The 19,458-nt window shown below is 28.3% G+C and overlaps 4 protein-coding genes across 6 annotated transcripts; 2 read left to right on the forward strand and 2 right to left on the reverse strand.

The window, feature by feature from the left end:
- The first annotated feature begins 472 nt into the window (after window positions 1-472).
- LOC112681854 (E3 ubiquitin-protein ligase AMFR-like) lies at window positions 473-3,517 on the forward strand. Its single transcript, XM_025552176.1, has 6 exons — window positions 473-781; window positions 843-1,150; window positions 2,218-2,495; window positions 2,773-2,882; window positions 2,944-3,149; window positions 3,274-3,517. Exons 1-6 carry the CDS (start codon window positions 620-622, stop codon window positions 3,449-3,451), a joined length of 1,242 nt encoding a protein of 413 aa, XP_025407961.1. The 5' UTR covers window positions 473-619; the 3' UTR covers window positions 3,452-3,517.
- A 1,000-nt stretch (window positions 3,518-4,517) lies between these two features.
- LOC112681857 (dolichyl-diphosphooligosaccharide--protein glycosyltransferase subunit DAD1) lies at window positions 4,518-6,042 on the reverse strand. The gene is made up of 2 exons (XM_025552181.1): window positions 5,374-6,042; window positions 4,518-4,739 (listed from the first exon to the last, which is right to left on the reverse strand). The coding sequence occupies exons 1-2, from the start codon at window positions 5,579-5,581 to the stop codon at window positions 4,609-4,611; spliced, it is 339 nt and encodes a 112-aa protein (XP_025407966.1). The 5' UTR covers window positions 5,582-6,042; the 3' UTR covers window positions 4,518-4,608.
- Window positions 6,043-6,205: 163 nt separating this feature from the next.
- LOC112681855 (microtubule-associated protein RP/EB family member 1) lies at window positions 6,206-13,173 on the forward strand. 3 transcript variants are annotated; one of them, XM_025552180.1, is made up of 7 exons: window positions 6,206-6,578; window positions 8,883-9,056; window positions 10,064-10,170; window positions 10,450-10,684; window positions 12,096-12,184; window positions 12,253-12,402; window positions 13,001-13,173. In XM_025552180.1, the coding sequence occupies exons 2-7, from the start codon at window positions 8,897-8,899 to the stop codon at window positions 13,061-13,063; spliced, it is 804 nt and encodes a 267-aa protein (XP_025407965.1). In that variant the 5' UTR covers window positions 6,206-6,578; window positions 8,883-8,896; the 3' UTR covers window positions 13,064-13,173. The 3 variants fall into 3 exon arrangements, with proteins under 3 accessions (XP_025407965.1, XP_025407962.1, XP_025407964.1); XM_025552177.1 differs by lacking the exon at window positions 10,450-10,684 and adding an exon at window positions 11,696-11,948 and having other exon boundaries at window positions 6,210-6,578; XM_025552179.1 differs by lacking the exons at window positions 6,206-6,578; window positions 10,450-10,684 and adding exons at window positions 6,622-7,292; window positions 11,696-11,948.
- Window positions 13,174-13,907: 734 nt separating this feature from the next.
- On the reverse strand, window positions 13,908-16,684 carry LOC112681860 (ubiquitin-like modifier-activating enzyme 5). The gene is made up of 7 exons (XM_025552185.1): window positions 16,197-16,684; window positions 15,985-16,120; window positions 15,224-15,420; window positions 14,967-15,153; window positions 14,724-14,851; window positions 14,255-14,469; window positions 13,908-14,193 (listed from the first exon to the last, which is right to left on the reverse strand). The coding sequence occupies exons 1-7, from the start codon at window positions 16,352-16,354 to the stop codon at window positions 13,943-13,945; spliced, it is 1,272 nt and encodes a 423-aa protein (XP_025407970.1). The 5' UTR covers window positions 16,355-16,684; the 3' UTR covers window positions 13,908-13,942.
- Between the last annotated feature and the right edge of the window lie 2,774 nt (window positions 16,685-19,458).

A 19,458-nucleotide genomic window follows, 5' to 3' on the forward strand; every position in this document is an offset into this window, starting at 1 on the left:
AATTGTTAATTAATAAGGAAATTTATATTATTTAATATTTTTTTTTTTGGGAATTTAGCCTTGAAAAAATATTTAGTGACATTAATTTTTATAGTTTTAAATATCCTAAATATAAAAGACCTTAAGATATATAAACATTTCATAAAATTTAGTATTTAAAATTATTTATATTTGCCCTAATCTAATAATTAATGTTCCATACATTTATACTCGTAACCTCTAAATAAATTAGCTTCACTTTAGTAGAATTTGTCTGTGTTTTAGAATATAGAACATCCAATATTCTACTATAGAAAATCCAATTTAAAAATACTTTCTCTTGGTATATTCTATTAAAAAAAATTAACAATATAAAAATGTAAAGCTAAAAATACTTGAAGTAAAATGTTTAATATTTTAAAATCTTTTGGGAAAGTATTATTCTCAATCTTTTTTTAAAATTATTTCCTAGAATCAAAATAAATGACAGATAAAAAAAATTTTTGACTTATTATGAACAATTTTGTTTAGTTACCAGATTTTGAAGAATAGCTAATTTATGTCTAGTACTGTGCAATCAAAATTAAAAATAAGTATATTCAAAGCCTGTATGAATTATGTAATTGCATTTTGGTTATAGATGTGGATGTCCATGGGAACTGGATCTAGAGTGAATTGGAAATATATTCATATGTCCATACTTTTATCTATTGGATTTATATTTTCTTTATTACTATTGAATTTTGCATATCTTGTCGGCCTCACACTATCAAAACACATATTTGCTTTTATGGTCATTGAGGTGATTATAATTGTTTTTATTTAAAAGGAAATTTTTTTTAAATTATTTTTTATTTTTACAGTGCCTTATGTTAGCTGGAAGTATCATCCATATATTTCTTCGGCATTACATCCAACTTTTTCATCGTAACTCAATAAATCATACTACCAGCCCTGGTAAATTTATTTACTATGCAGAATTAGGTTTAGACCTTGGTATACGTGTGATGGAAATCCTTCATTATTCACATGCAATTATATGGACTAGTTCATATCTAACAATGGCTGGTTTTGTAATATTTATGCATATGAGACAATTAATCAGTGATATTCAAAAACGACTACAAAAACATAAAAATTTTCTGTGGGTGCATTCTCATTTAGAAAAAAAGTAAGTGCAATAATTAAAAAAATAAATAATTTAAATGTGTGTACTGCTGTTATAATTGTATGTGTTCTGTTGTCTCATTCAAAGTTTAATTACATTTAATACAAATTTAACTAATAGCTATATGTTTGTGTAATTTATGATACTTGTTGATTAGATTATTCTTAAAATCATATTATTAACATTTTGGAAATTAAAATTAATGTCACTAATATTATTTTATTAAAACATTGTATTATTGTATAACATGTTATTTAAAATTAAATTAAAGGAAATAAATAAAATAATTTACCCACCAACTACAAAAGAAATAATTTATAAACTAAGTAGTTCAATATTTTTGTAAAAATATCTTAGTTCTTATACTCATAATTGTGATAAGATTTAACATTAAGCTTTCTTTCATATGACATACTTATTGTAAAAGTAGTATAAAAAAATACTATTATTAAAAACTAAATTCTATTTAGATTATCAATCATAATGAGTACGAGTGAACACTAAATATTTCTAAAATTAAAATAATACAGAAATATACTGACATAGATGTGTAAATATTTTATTAAATTTTTAAACATTTCCTACTTTATCAAACATTTTTGCTCAGAATTGTTTTTTTAATGTCATGATATTTCTTTCAAATGTATATTTTTAGAGATAAAGGGGCTTACACAAAGTGTAAATTATGTCTCATATCTTGTCTAACCGCCTTGTGTTCCTGTCCGAGGTGCCAAGTAACACAACAATTTGTTTTAGTTTATTTGGTTTATAAGTGACTCACCATTTTATATATCTTATTGGATAAGTTTTTAACATTTTTATTCAATAATGTGGTATTTTATAAAGTTTGTATAGTTAGAACCCTAATTTTAACTATGTGTTGATAACTAGTTAATATTGAATAATTTAAGGTGTTACAAGTTTATTGTCCATTTTTGAAATATTAAAATCTGTATATATTAATTAGGAATTTATGATTTTATTAGAGATTACTTTTACATATTCTGACAAACTTGATTGTTATATTTAATCATAGTTATAAAATAATTATTAACAATTTCATTTTTTAGTTATCCTATGGCCACTGTTGAAGAATTAGATACAAATTCAGATAATTGTGCTATATGCTGGGAAAAAATGGATTCTGCAAGGAAATTACCTTGTGGTCATTTATTTCATAATGGTTGTTTACAATCTTGGATGGAACAAGAACCATCTTGTCCAACATGCAGATTATCATTAACACTTGGTCACAATCAAAATTTGCCCATGAATTCAACTAATAATGTTGGTCAAGATACATTGGGAACACACACGCATATTCCTCATCATTTTTTTCATTTTGATGGTAAACTTCAATAATATTAATTATTGTTATTATTATATTTTATTATATATAAGATACAATAAATACCTATAATGTGTATTAACAACTTGTATTTAATAGGAGTAGGTACTAGATAATGAAAACTGGTTCATTCTTGTGGGACACCATGTATATATAATTTAATTATTTGAGTACTGTTTAAAAGTTAATATTAATTAATATGACAAAATATGCATTAATATTTTTAAAAATTTAATATAAATTGTATGGAGTTTAATATTATCAATACACATTTTAGGTTCCAGATATTTGTCTTGGTTGCCAAGTTTTTCTGTTGAAGTAACACATTCCTTAACAAGACCTGCAACTCAATTACATACTTCACAATTGGAAACAATGGCTCGTCAGGTTAGATATATATTTTTAAATTAATTTTTATTTGAATTATTAATCAATTTTTTTTTTTTAGGTTCTACAAATGTTTCCATATTTCACTATGCATATGATTATTGAGGATTTATTAACTACTCGTTCTGTTGACTTGACCATTGATAATATTTTAGAAGGTAGATTGGTTGCACCTCAACAATTTATTGAGGAGGAACCCCTCGTTGTTGAAACTCCTCAAATGGTTAACAGCGTAGAACAATTTATCAATAATACACCTTCAACTAGGTAAGTTAACAATCATTTTACAAAATATTTTATACAGAAAGTTAATTATGATTAATTATGCATACTAAATTGTTTATTATATAAAAGTATTTATTCTGTTTAATTCATTTTTGTTTTGTTTTAGTTGTAATACAAGTCTTAATGAACCTGCAATCGATGATCTTGTGAGTATGGGTAGTCAGTTTTCCAAATCACCTGATGAAAGAGAGAATATGTTAAGGGCTCGAAAACAAACAATGATTATGAGAGCCAGACAAAGGTACATAATCAAAGAAGGAGAAAGTTCAACAAAAGCTGACTAATTATAATTAGGACAATGTAAAGGGATTCATATACACTCACAAAAAAAAAAAAAAAAAGAAAGAAAAGACTGTGATTAGAACCGTTATCTGATTTAGTTTAAGGACATAAAAAGAAATAATTTATTTGTATAAAATGTAAACAATTATTGAAAATACAGGTAATTCCTAATAAATTATAAATTCTGAAAATCTGTTTCTTTGGGAATTTTATTTGTACTAGTTACTTTAAGAATATAACACTATTCTTTTTCTAATATAATTGTGATTTATATGTCCCACCTAAGATTATTATTTATTTTTACTATAAAAATATTTTCAATTGGTTAAAATATTATACTTTTTTTAAGGGGCAAATTGTAATAATGATTTAAACATTTTAAATAATGAATACAGTTAGGTTAAGAGTGAAGTGTTAAACTATTTTGTATGGTTATTAATTTCTAACAAAAATATGTTATGGATATACAAAAATTTTTTAATGTATTGATGGGCCAAATTTATGGAAATTTATCACAGGATTTGCAATAATTAGTTACATATTTAAATGTTTAAGTTGAAATATTTTTACTATACAGGTTAGTGTTAATGTATTGTTATGAATTATTCACTTTGGTTTTAAGTATACACATATATTATATATGCATGTATTTATAATATGTACATACATTTTAGTATCTATATTTTTATTAATATTTTTAATTAAATGGAAGGCATCACATAGAGTGCAGACTATCATGTATAAATATAATAAGTAATTAATAAAACATATTATATTTTTTTGTGATATCTACTAGAAGACTTTATTGCACTTCGTACCACCTTTATTTTTTAATTGAAATATTAATCTAAAATATTGTATGTACTTAAGAAAATTCTATTGACAAAATTGTGTTTACATTCGGTTCCTAGTCATATTAAAAGTCCTATAATATATGTTTTAATTATTTTAGTGATAATTATATAGTTATAATATATAGTTTTTAGTTAAGGCTTATATTAAAGAAAAACGTGAATGTTAATATTTTTGATGAAAAATAAAAATATACAAAAATAAGTGTATGAATATGTTTATATTTATTTAACCTTTTATATACAAATATTTTTAGAAAAAAATCAAACCGTATAATTAATTTAAATTTAGAACCTTGTTTCTGAGTTTAACCAATAAAGTTTATGATTGTTAAATGAAGCACAATATGTGCAAAAATGAAGTCAGCAAATCCACGTTCTGGACTTATATCACTGAATTGCGCCTTGTTTTGAGGATTTGCTTGTAATCGTAAACATACTAGAAAAAATAAAATCATTAAATAAGAAAAACTTTACTATGAAAAATATAATATTTGCAATAAATTATAAGTATCCAACTGTTATTTGTTACATTTGTATTGGACCTTATACTATAAACTATAGTTAGATATCAGTTAGAATTATTAGAAATTAATTTTTTTTTTTGTTTAGGAGCAATTGAAAAATAAAATATCATATTTTAATAATTAAAATTATTATTTTAATCAAAGCATAGTTTTTTATATTAAAAAACTATTATTTAAACACAAAAGTTAATGTTAATATATCTATAATATATCCAATGATCGATTAATTTTTTTTTATAAATACTAAGAAAGCTAAATTACATTCTTGTTTAAACTTGAAATTAAATATTCACCACTTTGGTAACCATTGGGTCGATTTATTTGAACGAATAGTTATCATTATACTCATAACTATTTGTTGAATGAAAATATTTAGCACTTGAATTTGTCATATCATGATTAATCACTGTCCGTTCTCAAATTGAACAGACATATTCCTCATTTAATAGATCAAGCATTTTTTTTATGAATATGAAAGTGTTATTTTAGATTTGTTGTATTCAAATAATAGACATAAAGTGAGTGTAATTAAATGTACTAACTTACCACCAAGTACAAAACAACTGACAGACGAAATGAAACCACTGAGAAAGGAGTTGAACGGGAAAGTGCCTACTAGACAACAGTACGTGAACTGCACGATTCCGGTTAACATGATGTACAACAAATAGGCGTCGATGATCTTGAGTTTTTTCGACGTGGTCTTCACGTAATCATCGTAGAACTTGGAAACAATAGCTACGATTTTAGCCATCTTTGGAACGTCGAAACTGACGAACGACAACCGTACTAACCCCGAATTGGTTTTTTGGTATGACTATAATTATTGTAGTGACGGACGGACGGTGGACAATGCACAGGTTCGGACGATATCAATTGTCAACATCAAATACGTGGTGTACAAAATATGATTACACCGCGCGTAATCAAACGTAACTCACGGGTGTAATCAGGACGACTACGAGTTACTACGTCGGGTTATCAATGCCGAAATACGCCGGTTCATGGATGAAATGGAATTCCCACTGACACCACCGTCCGGTACAATATTGTGGTACGAAAATATTGACGGTTTCAATAAACTACGGGCCACGGTAAAAATAAAACGGGAAACGAGTGTTTGACGTCGCGTCGTTTTACGATTCTGGTGTACCATCAATGTCTGGGATTTACGACGATGAATTGTGCGTGACCTAACCGACAGATCGAGTCGAATAATACCGTGACACAGACACATTATTACCGTGTGCCGTGCCGGCACTTGTTATCCTCGACAATGGTGGGACAAGGGAGGGGGAGCGACGTACGTACAATGACGATGACGACGGGGCATGTACCGCGTAACCGCCGCGTTACCGGGTAACCAGAAGTCGGGCGACGGAAAAAAAATAATCGTCGGCCGTCATCGTTGTCGAGACCGTCATCGCGAACCCGACGCGATTCGTCGAGTACGAAATAACCCACTAAATCTTTTATTTTTTTTTTTTACTCGCCAGTCGTGTGCGATTTGAGGTGTTCGACTTGGACGGTTTCTAAATCTGTTTGTTTATTTATCCGTGCTTTCTCAATATTTTTCTCTCCGATCCGTTCGAACGTAACTGCAACAGCACGTCGAGCGTCGTTCACCTTCACTAACGATATCGAAAAAAATCGCTACCGATCAACTGACTTCGGGCCGAAGAACAATCACTGCCATCATCATCGGACCAGCTTGGTTGGGACCATTCGACTACCGTTCGTTGTTTTCACAGGTAAACTTTTATTCCGATCGACGTGTCGTGCTTGTGTGGGATTTTCGTGTTTGGCGGTGGATGACGCTGCCGCCGCCGCCGCCGCCGCTCACGCGAATTGTATAAGTAACGAATGGCCATGTACAAGGATCGCCACGGCCTTCTGTGCGATGTGTTGGCATCATCGACCACGCACGGCGTACTGTAACCGTTCTTCGGTGTTGTCGCCCGAGTTTAACGGCGATATCACCTTTTATGGCTGCCCGGCTGATCGGGTGTACCCCTCCCAGGGCCTGTGAAATGTGACCTTATTTCGAGGTAATATTCGCTGCAAAAGGTTTTTGGCGTCTGACTCTTGCGCCGATCAGTTTTAATTTTATTAAAAGTTTGTCTTTTGACTGTTATGATAACGTGTATCGCGTGAAGCGGTTATGCAACGTGCGATTATTCCACGGTAGTAAATCCTGATATCTCCTTTTCCATCCGTCCGATTCATTCCTAAAGGGAAAATTATGTCATAACAAATCGAACCAACCTTTCTGCCCCATGAATAATTGCACTGTTACCGTAGCTATAGGCGACGGAAAGGTTACCTCCCGTTACCACTGTTGGGTTCCTAGTTACCTACGCGGTGATCGTGTTTTTCTGTACCCACGCTTGCGCCAGACACTGCGAAGTTTTTCCAACGTTTTTGTCGATAGTGGAAGGATTTTCAAAAACGGCTTCCAACACTAGGTGTGTTCTTAGCGCTTCGTTGCACTTGTATTTTATTCGTCCGTCTGTGGTTAAATTACCATCACGCCCATGTTTAGTCAAATTATTTTTATTACTGTGCACTCACTTTAACCTTAAACCTAATACCGTTCTTCAAGGTTTTCCCAACCTGTATTTCACCTTATTACTCGAGCAATTGTTTCTCTCCATGACTCCTTTACACATTGTCATATGACATGTACAATATACATATATGGTACTAATTTGTTTATTATCAATATTGCCAATGGTGTGCGCTTAATATAAGATTTGTATTCCAACTTCATATTAGGTATGAACTTATTTCATAGACATAAATGGTTTATAATACATAATTAGTAATTTGTCTTCTGTTATACATTCATCTGTTGTATAGTTACTTAATATAATATTTGTAATAAATATTCATCTTTTTTTCTTAATAATGTATTCCAGGTAAATAAGGTAGCTACTATTTTTGTCCTTGTAATCATATATATTTACTTCTTATATGTTAAATTTTGAATTGACAGAACCCATTTAATATACTTGTGACGGATTATTTTTTGTTCATTAGGAAGGTAAATACATATCTTTTTCATAAGAATTTAAGTACGTATACCATTTTAATTAAAGTACTATAATTTTGAAATATGGTGAATGGTTTAGTTTTTTTTCATGGCAAAAGTAGCAAGTCTCACTACAATTGAATAAACCATTAATTTTTTTGTGTATAAAAATAAATAAGTTCAGTTAAACATTAAAATTGTTAATTGAGAAATTTTTCTTTTAATTTTTTTTACTAGGTCTTAAAATCATGTCTGCATTTATTTTCATTTTTTTTATTTTTTTGTTTAAATATTAAGTGTACCACATATATTATGATCAATGGTTGTACATATCATCTTCTACTTTATACTTATAATATTTTAAGTATAAGTACTATTTCATTATAGGATTTAAACAACAAATAGTTAAAACCCTGTTAAAAACATTTAAATTTGATATTCAAGTTCTTACTGTGCTATTTTATTTTATTTAATTACTATTTTTAAATTTTAACATTGATTGCAATTATTATAAAAATCTCTAGTATTGGTATTTTCACTGAATACAAACAAATATATGTATTTATGAATATTAGGTATACCCAAATACCTTAAATTTTGGCTAAATTTTTATGATTTAAATTATAATTTAATTTTTAAATAATTCTACTGAAAATATATTTATATTAAATTAACATATTTATTCCAGTAAAAATTAAGTAATTGGTACTTACCTACTTAAAAGTTTAAAAAAAAAAAACGAAAATGAGTAAGAGTTATTTAAATGAAATTATATGATTTTTATATGCACTTATTAAAATGTCTTAATAATAGTACTGTCTTCTATTTTAATAAGATAAACTGTTTAATATTCTCATATTAATAGTTTCCTAATTAAAACATGAATGTAAGAGCATTATTACAGTAATTAGTGTTGATGAACTTCACTTTAAAGAAACACTTAACATTATTTTTCTTTCCTTCATTATAACAATTAAAAAACTTCAAATTGTTATTAATTTATAGAAATTTGATATTATTTTAGAACCACAATTCGAAATGGCTATAAATGTGTATTCGACTAATGTGACTTCAGATAACCTAAGTCGTCATGACATGTTAGCATGGGTAAATGATACTTTGTCTGCAAATTTTACAAAAATAGAAGAATTATGTTCAGGTGCTGCCTATTGTCAATTTATGGATATGTTATTTCCTGGTAAGTAAAAATAAGTAACTTTTTTAATTTATTATAGTAAATATCAATCTATTTTATATATTTTTTTATGACATATTTTAACCAAAATATCATGACTACATTAATAGAAAAATTAAAGTTTATCTTTTAAACACAGATAAAGCAAGTACAAAATGTAATTTTGCATACATATGTGTTAATATACTATTAATTTTATTATTTAAGTTTGTGTGTACCACAATTTTGATTAATGTTTAACTGTACAATTATTTAATTCTGAATTTCTCATATTTTTAAATATAAATCATGTAACATATTACTGTTGAATTGTTATAGTATAAATTAAATGTATTTGTAATTGTAGTACAGTTAGTTTTTATCTTCTCAATCCTAAAATGTATACTGATGTGTTTACCAAGGTAAGAATGTGGGTATTATAGTTTATTGACAACATTAGTTTATTGATTTTCATGTCTGCTTTTAGTATATTATAGACAATTATCAACTCAAATCTTACATAAAAAAGTAATTTGTTTTCTATTAATTTCTTGGTACTTATATTTAATTAAACTTATGTTATAAACTTATTTCAATTTCAATTTTCAAAGAATATTTAAAAACACAATAAATATAAACTTATATTTGATATTAATGTTTAGAAAACTATTCAAAACGAAAAAAAATAATAATTTTTGAATATTTTAGTTAAGTAAATTTTTTTCATATTGTATATAAAATATTATTCTTATCTTATTATTTCAGTAAACAATTAATTTTAATTTATGACACATTCTGGTTCTTTAATTTAAACTTCACCTTAAGAAATAAAATCAGTTATTTTATAGAGTTAATAATTAAATTACTGGTATCTAGTATTTAAACAAATTTATAAAATAAGTGATGTATAACATATACATATTTATATATACTTAATTATTTTTTAATTATAATTCCATAAAATATTTTATGATTTCATTAAATTCTTTGCTTTTGTATAAATATACATATAATTAATATTATTTTTATAGGTAGTGTGCAAATGAAGCGAGTCAAGTTTAGAACAAATCTCGAACATGAATATATACAAAATTTTAAAATTCTCCAAGGCGCTTTTAAAAAGATGACAGTTGACAAGGTATATTATTTTTAGTAAAAAAAATACAAATATATTAAGCAATAAAATAAACTAATGGTTAAACATATTTTATTAATCCCAAAGTTTGAAATAAGTTATTCTAAGAAATTAATTATAGTATTATTGTAGCTAATGTAAAATAAAAAAAATTAAACAATATTATCTTATAAGTTATTAGTTCAAATAAATTACTATTGTATTATTAGAATACATTAGATGTATCTCTTTGTGGGGGTTGTATTCACCCACAATTTGGGTGGTAAAAAAATTACTTTACAGGTGATTCCTGTTGACCGCCTAATCAAAGGACGTTTCCAGGACAACTTTGAATTTTTACAATGGTTCAAAAAATTCTTTGATGCTAATTATGATGGACGTGATTATGATGGTCTTGAAGCTCGTGGTGGTGTTATGATTGGTTCTGGTGGAGCTGAAGCATGTGGTTTCCAAGCACCCCCACCATATCGTGTACCACAAGCTGCTCGTGCTTATAAAAGCCCGTCCTATGGACATGGTATTCATAAATGCTCGGTTTTTTTTTTTTTTTTGTGTGTTTTAGTTAGGATTTATGTTAAGTATATATATGTTATAGTAAATGTTCCAAACTTAAATTTAATTTTCATTGGCGGACAAACTAAGTCAATTTGTTTTATAGTATATTTATAGTTGCATGTGAACAAAAGTCTTCATTATCAAAATCTCATATTTCGTATTATATATAAATTATAAAATATATCTACCTTAATCAACTATTGACTATACAAATCTTCTTCATAGTTCATTATATTTTAAGTAGATTGAATTAACTTCTTGGTAATTTATTATAAACAAAATATTTAAATTAGATATTTTTCATTAAGTTAGTATGGCGAGTTAAAATTTAAACAGTTAAATAAATATAATTTAATAATTAGTATGTTTGATGGTGATTGGTATTTTTTTTTATTTGATGTAAATCAATTTAATTTTTATTTATTGTTATTTCAATATAATTCTGTTGTATTTAATTTTGAAAATTATCCTTATAGATTTTTAATTTAATTTTTTATCTCATGCTGGCATAATTTATGTATTTACAAAAAAAAAGAAAAATTCATACTTTCTGTCTACAACCCTATTACAAACCAATATAATAACTTTTTGTTTAAATAATTGTGAATACAATTTCAATAAATATCATATTAATATATCATGCATTTATCTAATTTATTATAATACAAGATATTCATTAGTGACAAAGTAGTTATGCATGAATTGAAATGTTAATTTGGTTTTTCTTAAAACTAAATATGAAGTATTGTTGTGCTGAGAATTTTTTTTTTTTTTAATTTTGGCGGTCATTTATCCATATGTCATTATGTAGTAATTAATTTTTATAAACATTTAATTAATACACATATTCTATAATATTGGATATTCGTAAAAATATCTTACTATTTTATTATTATATTATTTTATTTATTTATAATTAAAAAAAAAATGTTCTGGTATTATTTTTATTTATTTATTTTTTTTTATTTTGCAGATAGTACCTATAGATAGGCTGGTCAAGGGACGTTTTCAGGATAATTTCGAGTTTTTGCAATGGTTCAAAAAGTTTTTTGATACCAATTATCAAATGAATGAATACGACCCAGTAGGTGCGCGCAGTGGTGAGGGTATGGGATCAACCATACTAGCAGCCAGAGGAGGTCCTGTCAAAAAGCCATCAGCAGCAGTACCGCCTAGAAATGCTACTATCGCTAATCGTTTGTTCCGTCCCGCGAGTAACAGCAATAGTTCGTATTTTAACTCGAAATTATCCTTAATTCCCAGCATACTAGCATATTGCTTTGTTATGCTTTGTTACAATTTATTTTTTTTTTAGCTGATTCAAAGAAAAATATTTATATTCATAAACATTTAATTAATAAAATTGTTTTTAGTGTCAAATCGTGTACCTTCTACAAGACCAGCACCACATGCTAGTCAGCGTGATAGAGGTGATCATAAAATTGATGAACTTACTAGACAGGTAATTTAGTATTAAAGGTTTCGCTTAAAATCAATAATATGTCATGGTGCAATTTATTTTTAACAAAGATGAGCGAACTACGAGTTACAGTTGAAGGTTTGGAAAAAGAACGTGATTTCTATTTTGGTAAACTGCGTGATATTGAAGTGATATGCCAGGAACAAGAAAGTGAACATCCATTATTTTCTAAAGTATTGGAAATTCTTTATGCTACTGAGGTATGTTCATTTGTTTTTATTTAATGTAAACCAATGATAAATAAGTAATCTTGATATACTCTACATTTTTTATTTCCCTACTTATTTTCTTTTTTTTAATTGGCTGTTACCAAATTTTACTACTATAGACAACCAATTTTATTAGTAACATTTTTCTTATTTAATTTTTGGCTACAACACAATTATTTTGTCTAAAGAATTTCACACGTCTTTAAAATGGTGAATCTTATTAAGTCTAAAAATAATTATAACCCTAGAATTTAATTATAATTAAAACTTTTTGCTACCCTAGTAAGATCTGGAATTCATTAGTAAAATGAAGAACTAAACCATTTTTAATTTTCTTATTGGCTTAATACTTTATTAATAGAATAGTTTTTTTTAATAAAAGAATTGTAATATTAAATTCAAATTCTAAAGTATATTATTTAAGTCGTTAAAATTGTTCTATAAATTATAGTATTAATATATTTTTTTGGTGAAGAACATCAACCGTTTATTTCATTTCATGTATCAAAGGTCCTAATTATATGTAATAATTTCATATAAATTGTTGTTAATGTTTTTTACTCAGATACTGTTGTTTATTGTATTTTAGGAAGGATTTGCTGCTCCCGAAGAGGTTGACGCTAACAATCATGATGATGATGAAGCTTACTAATAGTCTCTTATTTAATTTTTTTTTTATTACTCAATTATGATTTTTTTTAAATATTTATTATATTTTACAGTACTCAATATAATAAACTGCTAAAAGCACATGTTCAAAATTGTGTATAGTTTTTTTTTTTTTTTTTTTGTACTATTCTTATAATTATATAATCATTGAATGATGACCGTTACCATGGCTCAACTTAAAGCGGCCCATCATTATTTGAATTAAAATCAATATTTATTATTTAGAGAAAAATTAATGTTTTGTAAAGAAACCGCATTTTCCTGTCGTTAAGTTAATATTGATTAACAATAAATATCTTTTTGGAAGAAAAAATATTAATGTGTTACTATTTTCTAAATATAAAGATAATAATTTTCTGTTGGTGTAATATAAGTATTTTGATCTTTTTCTATGTACTATTTGGGTAAGCAATTTGAGAAACAAAATAAATAACTCATAACAACTTCTTACTCTTTTGCATAACTTATGAATGGATTAGAGACAATGAACACCACAGTACATATTATCTAACTGTATTTTTATAAAAAAAAAAAAAAATGTGAAATAATATTTTTAAAAAAATTAATAAATTGCAAGGCAAATAATTATTAGGTATATGAAATATTTTAATAAATCAAAATATTGTCATTAAAATACTAAACATTAAACATCTTTATAAAAATAAATCATTGCATCACTAATTTCATGTTGATAATATACACTTACAATATATACATATATTATTATTAGATTTATATTATATATGATCTTATTTGAGAATAAAAGTACAGATATAAAAATTCTTAAAACAAGTCAATATTTGGGGAAAATGTGTAAGCACAACAAATTATTAAAAATAGTAACATATAATTTACATTGCTATTATAACAATGACATTTGTGCTCGGAGTTCATCAACGGTTAAATCCGTGTCTTTTACTAAGGATTCTTCATTGGGAGCCGTTTGATCAGCCGATGGATAGGCAAATTCTAATCCATCGTTCAATGACAAATATTCTTCTTCGCTTTTAATGCTAGTGTTTTTGTTTATATTTTCTGCTTTTGGTGTTGTTACAAATTCAGCAGTTGCTTCGTTAGACACTGCTGTGGTGTCATCGTCTGCCAACAATATGCCTAAAATAACAATTGAATTATTATTTGAAAACTAAAATTCACTGTATAATTTAAAACATACCCCATGCATTATCTTCATGAATAACCTTGTCTTCTAACAATTCTTCATTTGTGCATTGTGGTTCTGTTTTTACTCGATTTAAAAATTCTTCTTGTCGCATAATACAGAACCTGTCACTACAATTAGGATTTGGTTTGATCATCATGCTCGGGAAAAAATCTGTAAGCGCGTTGTATCCTAAGTACCACGAAACTGTTCCAAAACCTAACAGTTTTCTAGAAATAACATACACATAAAAAATATATATATATATATTCTAACAAATTAAACATTTATACACTGTAGAACCCAAAAATAAAGCATACAGAGCTAAATGAAGTCAATATGCAATAATTAAGCTGAAAGTGCATATTTTAAACTATTCATTGTGTTGTATTCATACATTAATGAATAGATACAGTCTGTTGTGAAAATAAAATTAATTAATGAATGTAGCATTATTCGATAATAATTTATCTTTAATAATTACTTTAGGGTATTTTGAACAAGCAGCCCTGCAACAACACCCATTGTGGTTGGTAAACTTGCTGCACAAACACCATCTTTTTTCAATGTTTTTTCATCTATTTCTGAAGCAACAACCAATGGAGGTGCACACTAAACAGTTGCAAAATATAATTTAAGCCATTTTACAATAATGAAGTTCATTACTACATGCTATTAAAATGTTGATATAGAATAAATCGAATCAAAAGATATTAAATCAACATACAGAGAAACAAGCCGATTCTCCAGGTACTAGGTACTGAATATGTCCGCAAACAGCATTTTCACTAACACCGGACTCAAACCAGTTTAATGATAATTCATTGCAAGCTGTATTAATGGCCATTCGAGCTTCGTAATTATCTACACAGCTCAATACCAAATCCACTCGATCGCCATTAATTCCTCCAGTTCTATTGAAAAAATAAAGTTAGCAGTATATTAGTAGAATATGCATGATAATATTGAAAGTGTGAGTTGTACTTCAAAACATTCATGAACTCTTCGAATTGGGTAGTCAATGTAATGTTTGTGTTGTAAGTTTCTATCTGGACATCTGGATTAATTCTTGTCAGGGTCATGGATGCAGCAGAAACCTTACTTAAACCCGCCTGAGAAGGCTGATAAAAGAGACGGTTCATGTTGGCCAACTCCACTTTATCATAGTCAAACAGTATTAGCTAAAAAAACCGAAAGAAGTCATGTAAATTCAACAGTTGACAATAGGTAAGGCTTGATACCCCCAAAACTTGTTTGAATCCCTTTAATACAGATGTTCTGGAAAATACCAGATTTAACATAATAATTAATAATGGTGTTGCAAACTTCAAGGCAAAAATATCTTTTCTATCTAGTCTGATACAGATAAATTGATAAAATGATTACAGCGATAAATAGGTAGGATAGGATACATATCAGTTAAGTTACAGGAGAGCAATATTTTAATGTAATAAAATGCATCAACATATGATCAATCGTGGAGTTGATTAGAATTCCAATACTCATTTTGGTACATTGAAAAAGCTATGTGTAATAGACTTTGACAATAACATTGATTTAATCGGATTACATTGTATTCAAATGAAAATAAATGGTAACAATAAATTTAGTTTTTTAGGCAGAACATCAGTACAACAATAATGCAATTGGAGACTCCAGAACCTTCAGATATTCAAGAGGCTATTTGTAACCATAAGTTGAACTGTGTGCACAACACCGCAACCGTTACAACTACCGCGCCATACCTTTCCTATTCCGCAACGCGTAAGCATTTCCGCGGTAACGCTACCGACTCCGCCAACGCCGACCACGACTACGGTGTACTTCCTGATGTCCTGGTAGTTGTTCACTATGCCCATACGTTGCAGGGCCATTAGCCGACTGAAACAAAGACGAAACTAAGTTGGCACAAGAGCGGATGGTACCGATGTGCGGTAGTGTGTTCGGGTCGTCTCACCTGTATGGGTTCGAATCCACCACCTCGGCGGACATCTCACGAACCTTGTGCTCGGCCGACGGATCGACACCGGGCGGCGGCGTCTCGGTAAGCTCCATCAGCGTTTTCTTGAAGTTCTCGATGCGCTTCTTGATGTTCTCTACGTCTTCCAGCGACATGGCTAGTGTGTTGCGGTGGTAACGGTACGATACGTCGACGTGGCGCGAAACAGTTCGGAAGCGAACGACGGAGGCGGCGGCGGGGTGCTATCGGTTCGTCGCGGAGAAAGTCGACACCGTGGCGAACGGGTAAACGATGGACGGGTAAGAGTGAATTGACCCTGTGTCGAGTAACGAAGCGCAGACGTTTAAGACGGATCCGTTATAAATTGTAATGCAAACACGTTAGTGCACGGTGAGTGGTGAACAGCAACAGCGCTGATAGTGTTAGAACAAATTAGGCAAAACGTAACGGACGCGCATAACGCATGTGGCGACCGCGCACACCAACGGAAACCGCCGATCGGGTTCAACGTTATCAATGGCGACGGTGCACCTGATTGGTGGAGTCACGCGTCCGAGTTTTTTCGAAAAATTTCGCGCCGTGCACATATGGACGTGATATCGAAAGAAAAGTATCCATACTTTTACTTGGTATCGAATCAAAAATGTAATAAGTAATTTACAAAATTATCATATTTATAACATTAAAAAATGAAAAAAAAAAAAATTAAAAATAGTTACCTGGCTCCGAAACAATTTTAATTGAAGTAAATGATAAAATATTCCCAGTTCTGAAAAGAAACAGAAATAATTGAATTAAAATACTATTAATTGAATATGAAATTACAGTGATTATATAAAGATTTATTATTAATTTAAAAATGTTAAACTTGATTTATAAATAGTTAGATATAAATCTTTAATATAAATATTTTATAAGATTTTTATAATAGTTTAAGTAATTTACAAAATTATCAAATTTATACCAATAAAAATTAAAAAAAAATTAAAAGCGGATCCCCGGCTTCCGGAGGCATTTTGATTTGGGTCGATGAAAAAAAACCAAGTTCTGAAAATAAATATAGAAATAATTGAATTAAAATATTATTATTATAATATTAAATGAGGGTAATTATATAAAGATATATTATTAATTTAAAAATAGTTAGTACTATTATTACTATTATTTGAAAATGAACTAAGAAATACCACACATAAAAATAGACAACAAATATATACATGGGTGTATGGGAGCAGGAAGGCCACTTGCCCACCCCTGCGCCTCAAACTGAATTATATTCGTTTATACCAAACGTGTGAGTTTTACATTAAAATCAAAAATTAACTAAGATATAATTTTAAAAATAGTTTAGTGGAACCGAGTGATATCTACACGTGTAGTCGTTTTGACGTTTTATGTGTTATCCAATGGTCTATCTGTAGATTATTTGAATTACGAGTTTAACACTAATCATTTTATGTTTTTGCCCCTCCCTTATTCAAATTTTAACTACGCCCATGAATATATACGACTCCAAAACGCCAATAATGTATCATACAAATACCTATCATAAATCATAAAACAAGAAATAGAAGAACAATAAATCAACAAGGCATCAAACAATAAAAAGAACATCCACAATTAGAAGACAAAACAAATGAACAGCTGTTCAACCCTAGCTACAATTGTTATTCAAAATAAAAATGATGTATAGTTATTCCTGGGAGTAATTAGATAAGTGATTGTCACTCGTAAGTTTGTTTCACTCTGCATCGGCTCCCAGATTTCGACTGTTTGCTCTAACAAAAAGAATAAATACAATATTTCAATAATTAATTACACTTTAATAATTAAAGAAAAATCAATTATAATTTATTTTTTTATTTTATTAGTATTAATACGAATATATACAATGGGCAGGAATTATAAAATATATAATTTGTAAGAATGACAATATTTAACAAACGTGAATAGAATAAGACAAATAAAATTGGACATAGATTAGATAAGACAGAGCCTTAAGGCTCAACAATAATTATTGTTGTTTCCGTCGCGGTGTGTTAATCCGTGTCGCGGAATTATTTAAATGTAGAAGTTCTAATTTAGGTACAACAATTTATTATAATTATAAAAAAAAATTAACCAACTTAAAACTAAGGTCTGTTGTAGGTTTAATATTTGCTATTCACCTTTACTTAAATGATTTCTATTTATTTATTTTTAAATATTTCTAACTATTTTTCTTTAGCGTGGGCGAGATTAGAAGGATCAATATAGCGTTTTATTTGTTATTCATAACATGGATGCACTATTTCTCATTCAAATATTTTTGAAAATCCTGATGCTTCACGTTAATATATCTAAGCAAGTTGTTATGCTTTGTGTTGCCAATGTCTTTATTTGAAGAGGTTTTCTTTTCTTGTGTATTCTTTCCGCGACCCTGTTGCGTATTAAGTTACCCAGAACGCCATAGCGCATCTCTTTAATATCATGTTCTTATCGGTCTAATTCAAATGTTGGGCATATTTATAATATCGACATAATTTATTATCAATAAGCTCATTGTTTTATTCATGAGGACTAGATGTACGAGAGTGTTCCGATAAATACTTAGCCTACAAAAAGAAAAACAAACATTTTGGAAAAGTGGCAATTTATTTTTCAACATAGTATCTTTTTGGCTCGATACACTTGACCTAGCGATGTTCCAACTTTTTTACACGCATAGGCGTGCGCAGACCTCTTTTTTAGGGTATGCAAAAGGCTGTCACTGCATACTCCCCCGCCTAAAACTGAGTTAATTTAAGCGTTCGAAATTCTGGTTCTTAATAACTATTTAATTTAAAATTTTAATTTTTTTTCTCCGAGAAAGTGACTGTATAGCCATTTCTTAATCGTTATAACTGTCTTCATAATTAAAATTTAAAATAAATCACAAAAAAAAAAAATGAAATACATGACGCTTGAAATGGTTCGATTAATACGTAAAATAACGTAAATAAATAAAAACGTAATCATATACTTAAATGAAATACAATATAAATTTGATAAATAATCAAAATTGATCATAAAACGATTCTGCGTACAGTTGAGTTCTTAATATCACCAATAATGTTTTTGGGATTGAATTATTGTACTTATTAATTTCATTAACACATTAAATCGCTATTATAGAATATGATTTGTGTTTCAAAAATAAATTAAACTGTCTGGAATTGAATATAAAAATTTAATAAAAATCATAATGTAATACAAAATCACATAATATACATAAGACCAA

Source organism: Sipha flava, unplaced genomic scaffold (assembly GCF_003268045.1).
Source record: "Sipha flava isolate LNK unplaced genomic scaffold, YSA_version1 19862_pilon_pilon, whole genome shotgun sequence".
In the NCBI taxonomy this organism is placed as follows: Eukaryota; Metazoa; Arthropoda; class Insecta; order Hemiptera; family Aphididae; genus Sipha; species Sipha flava.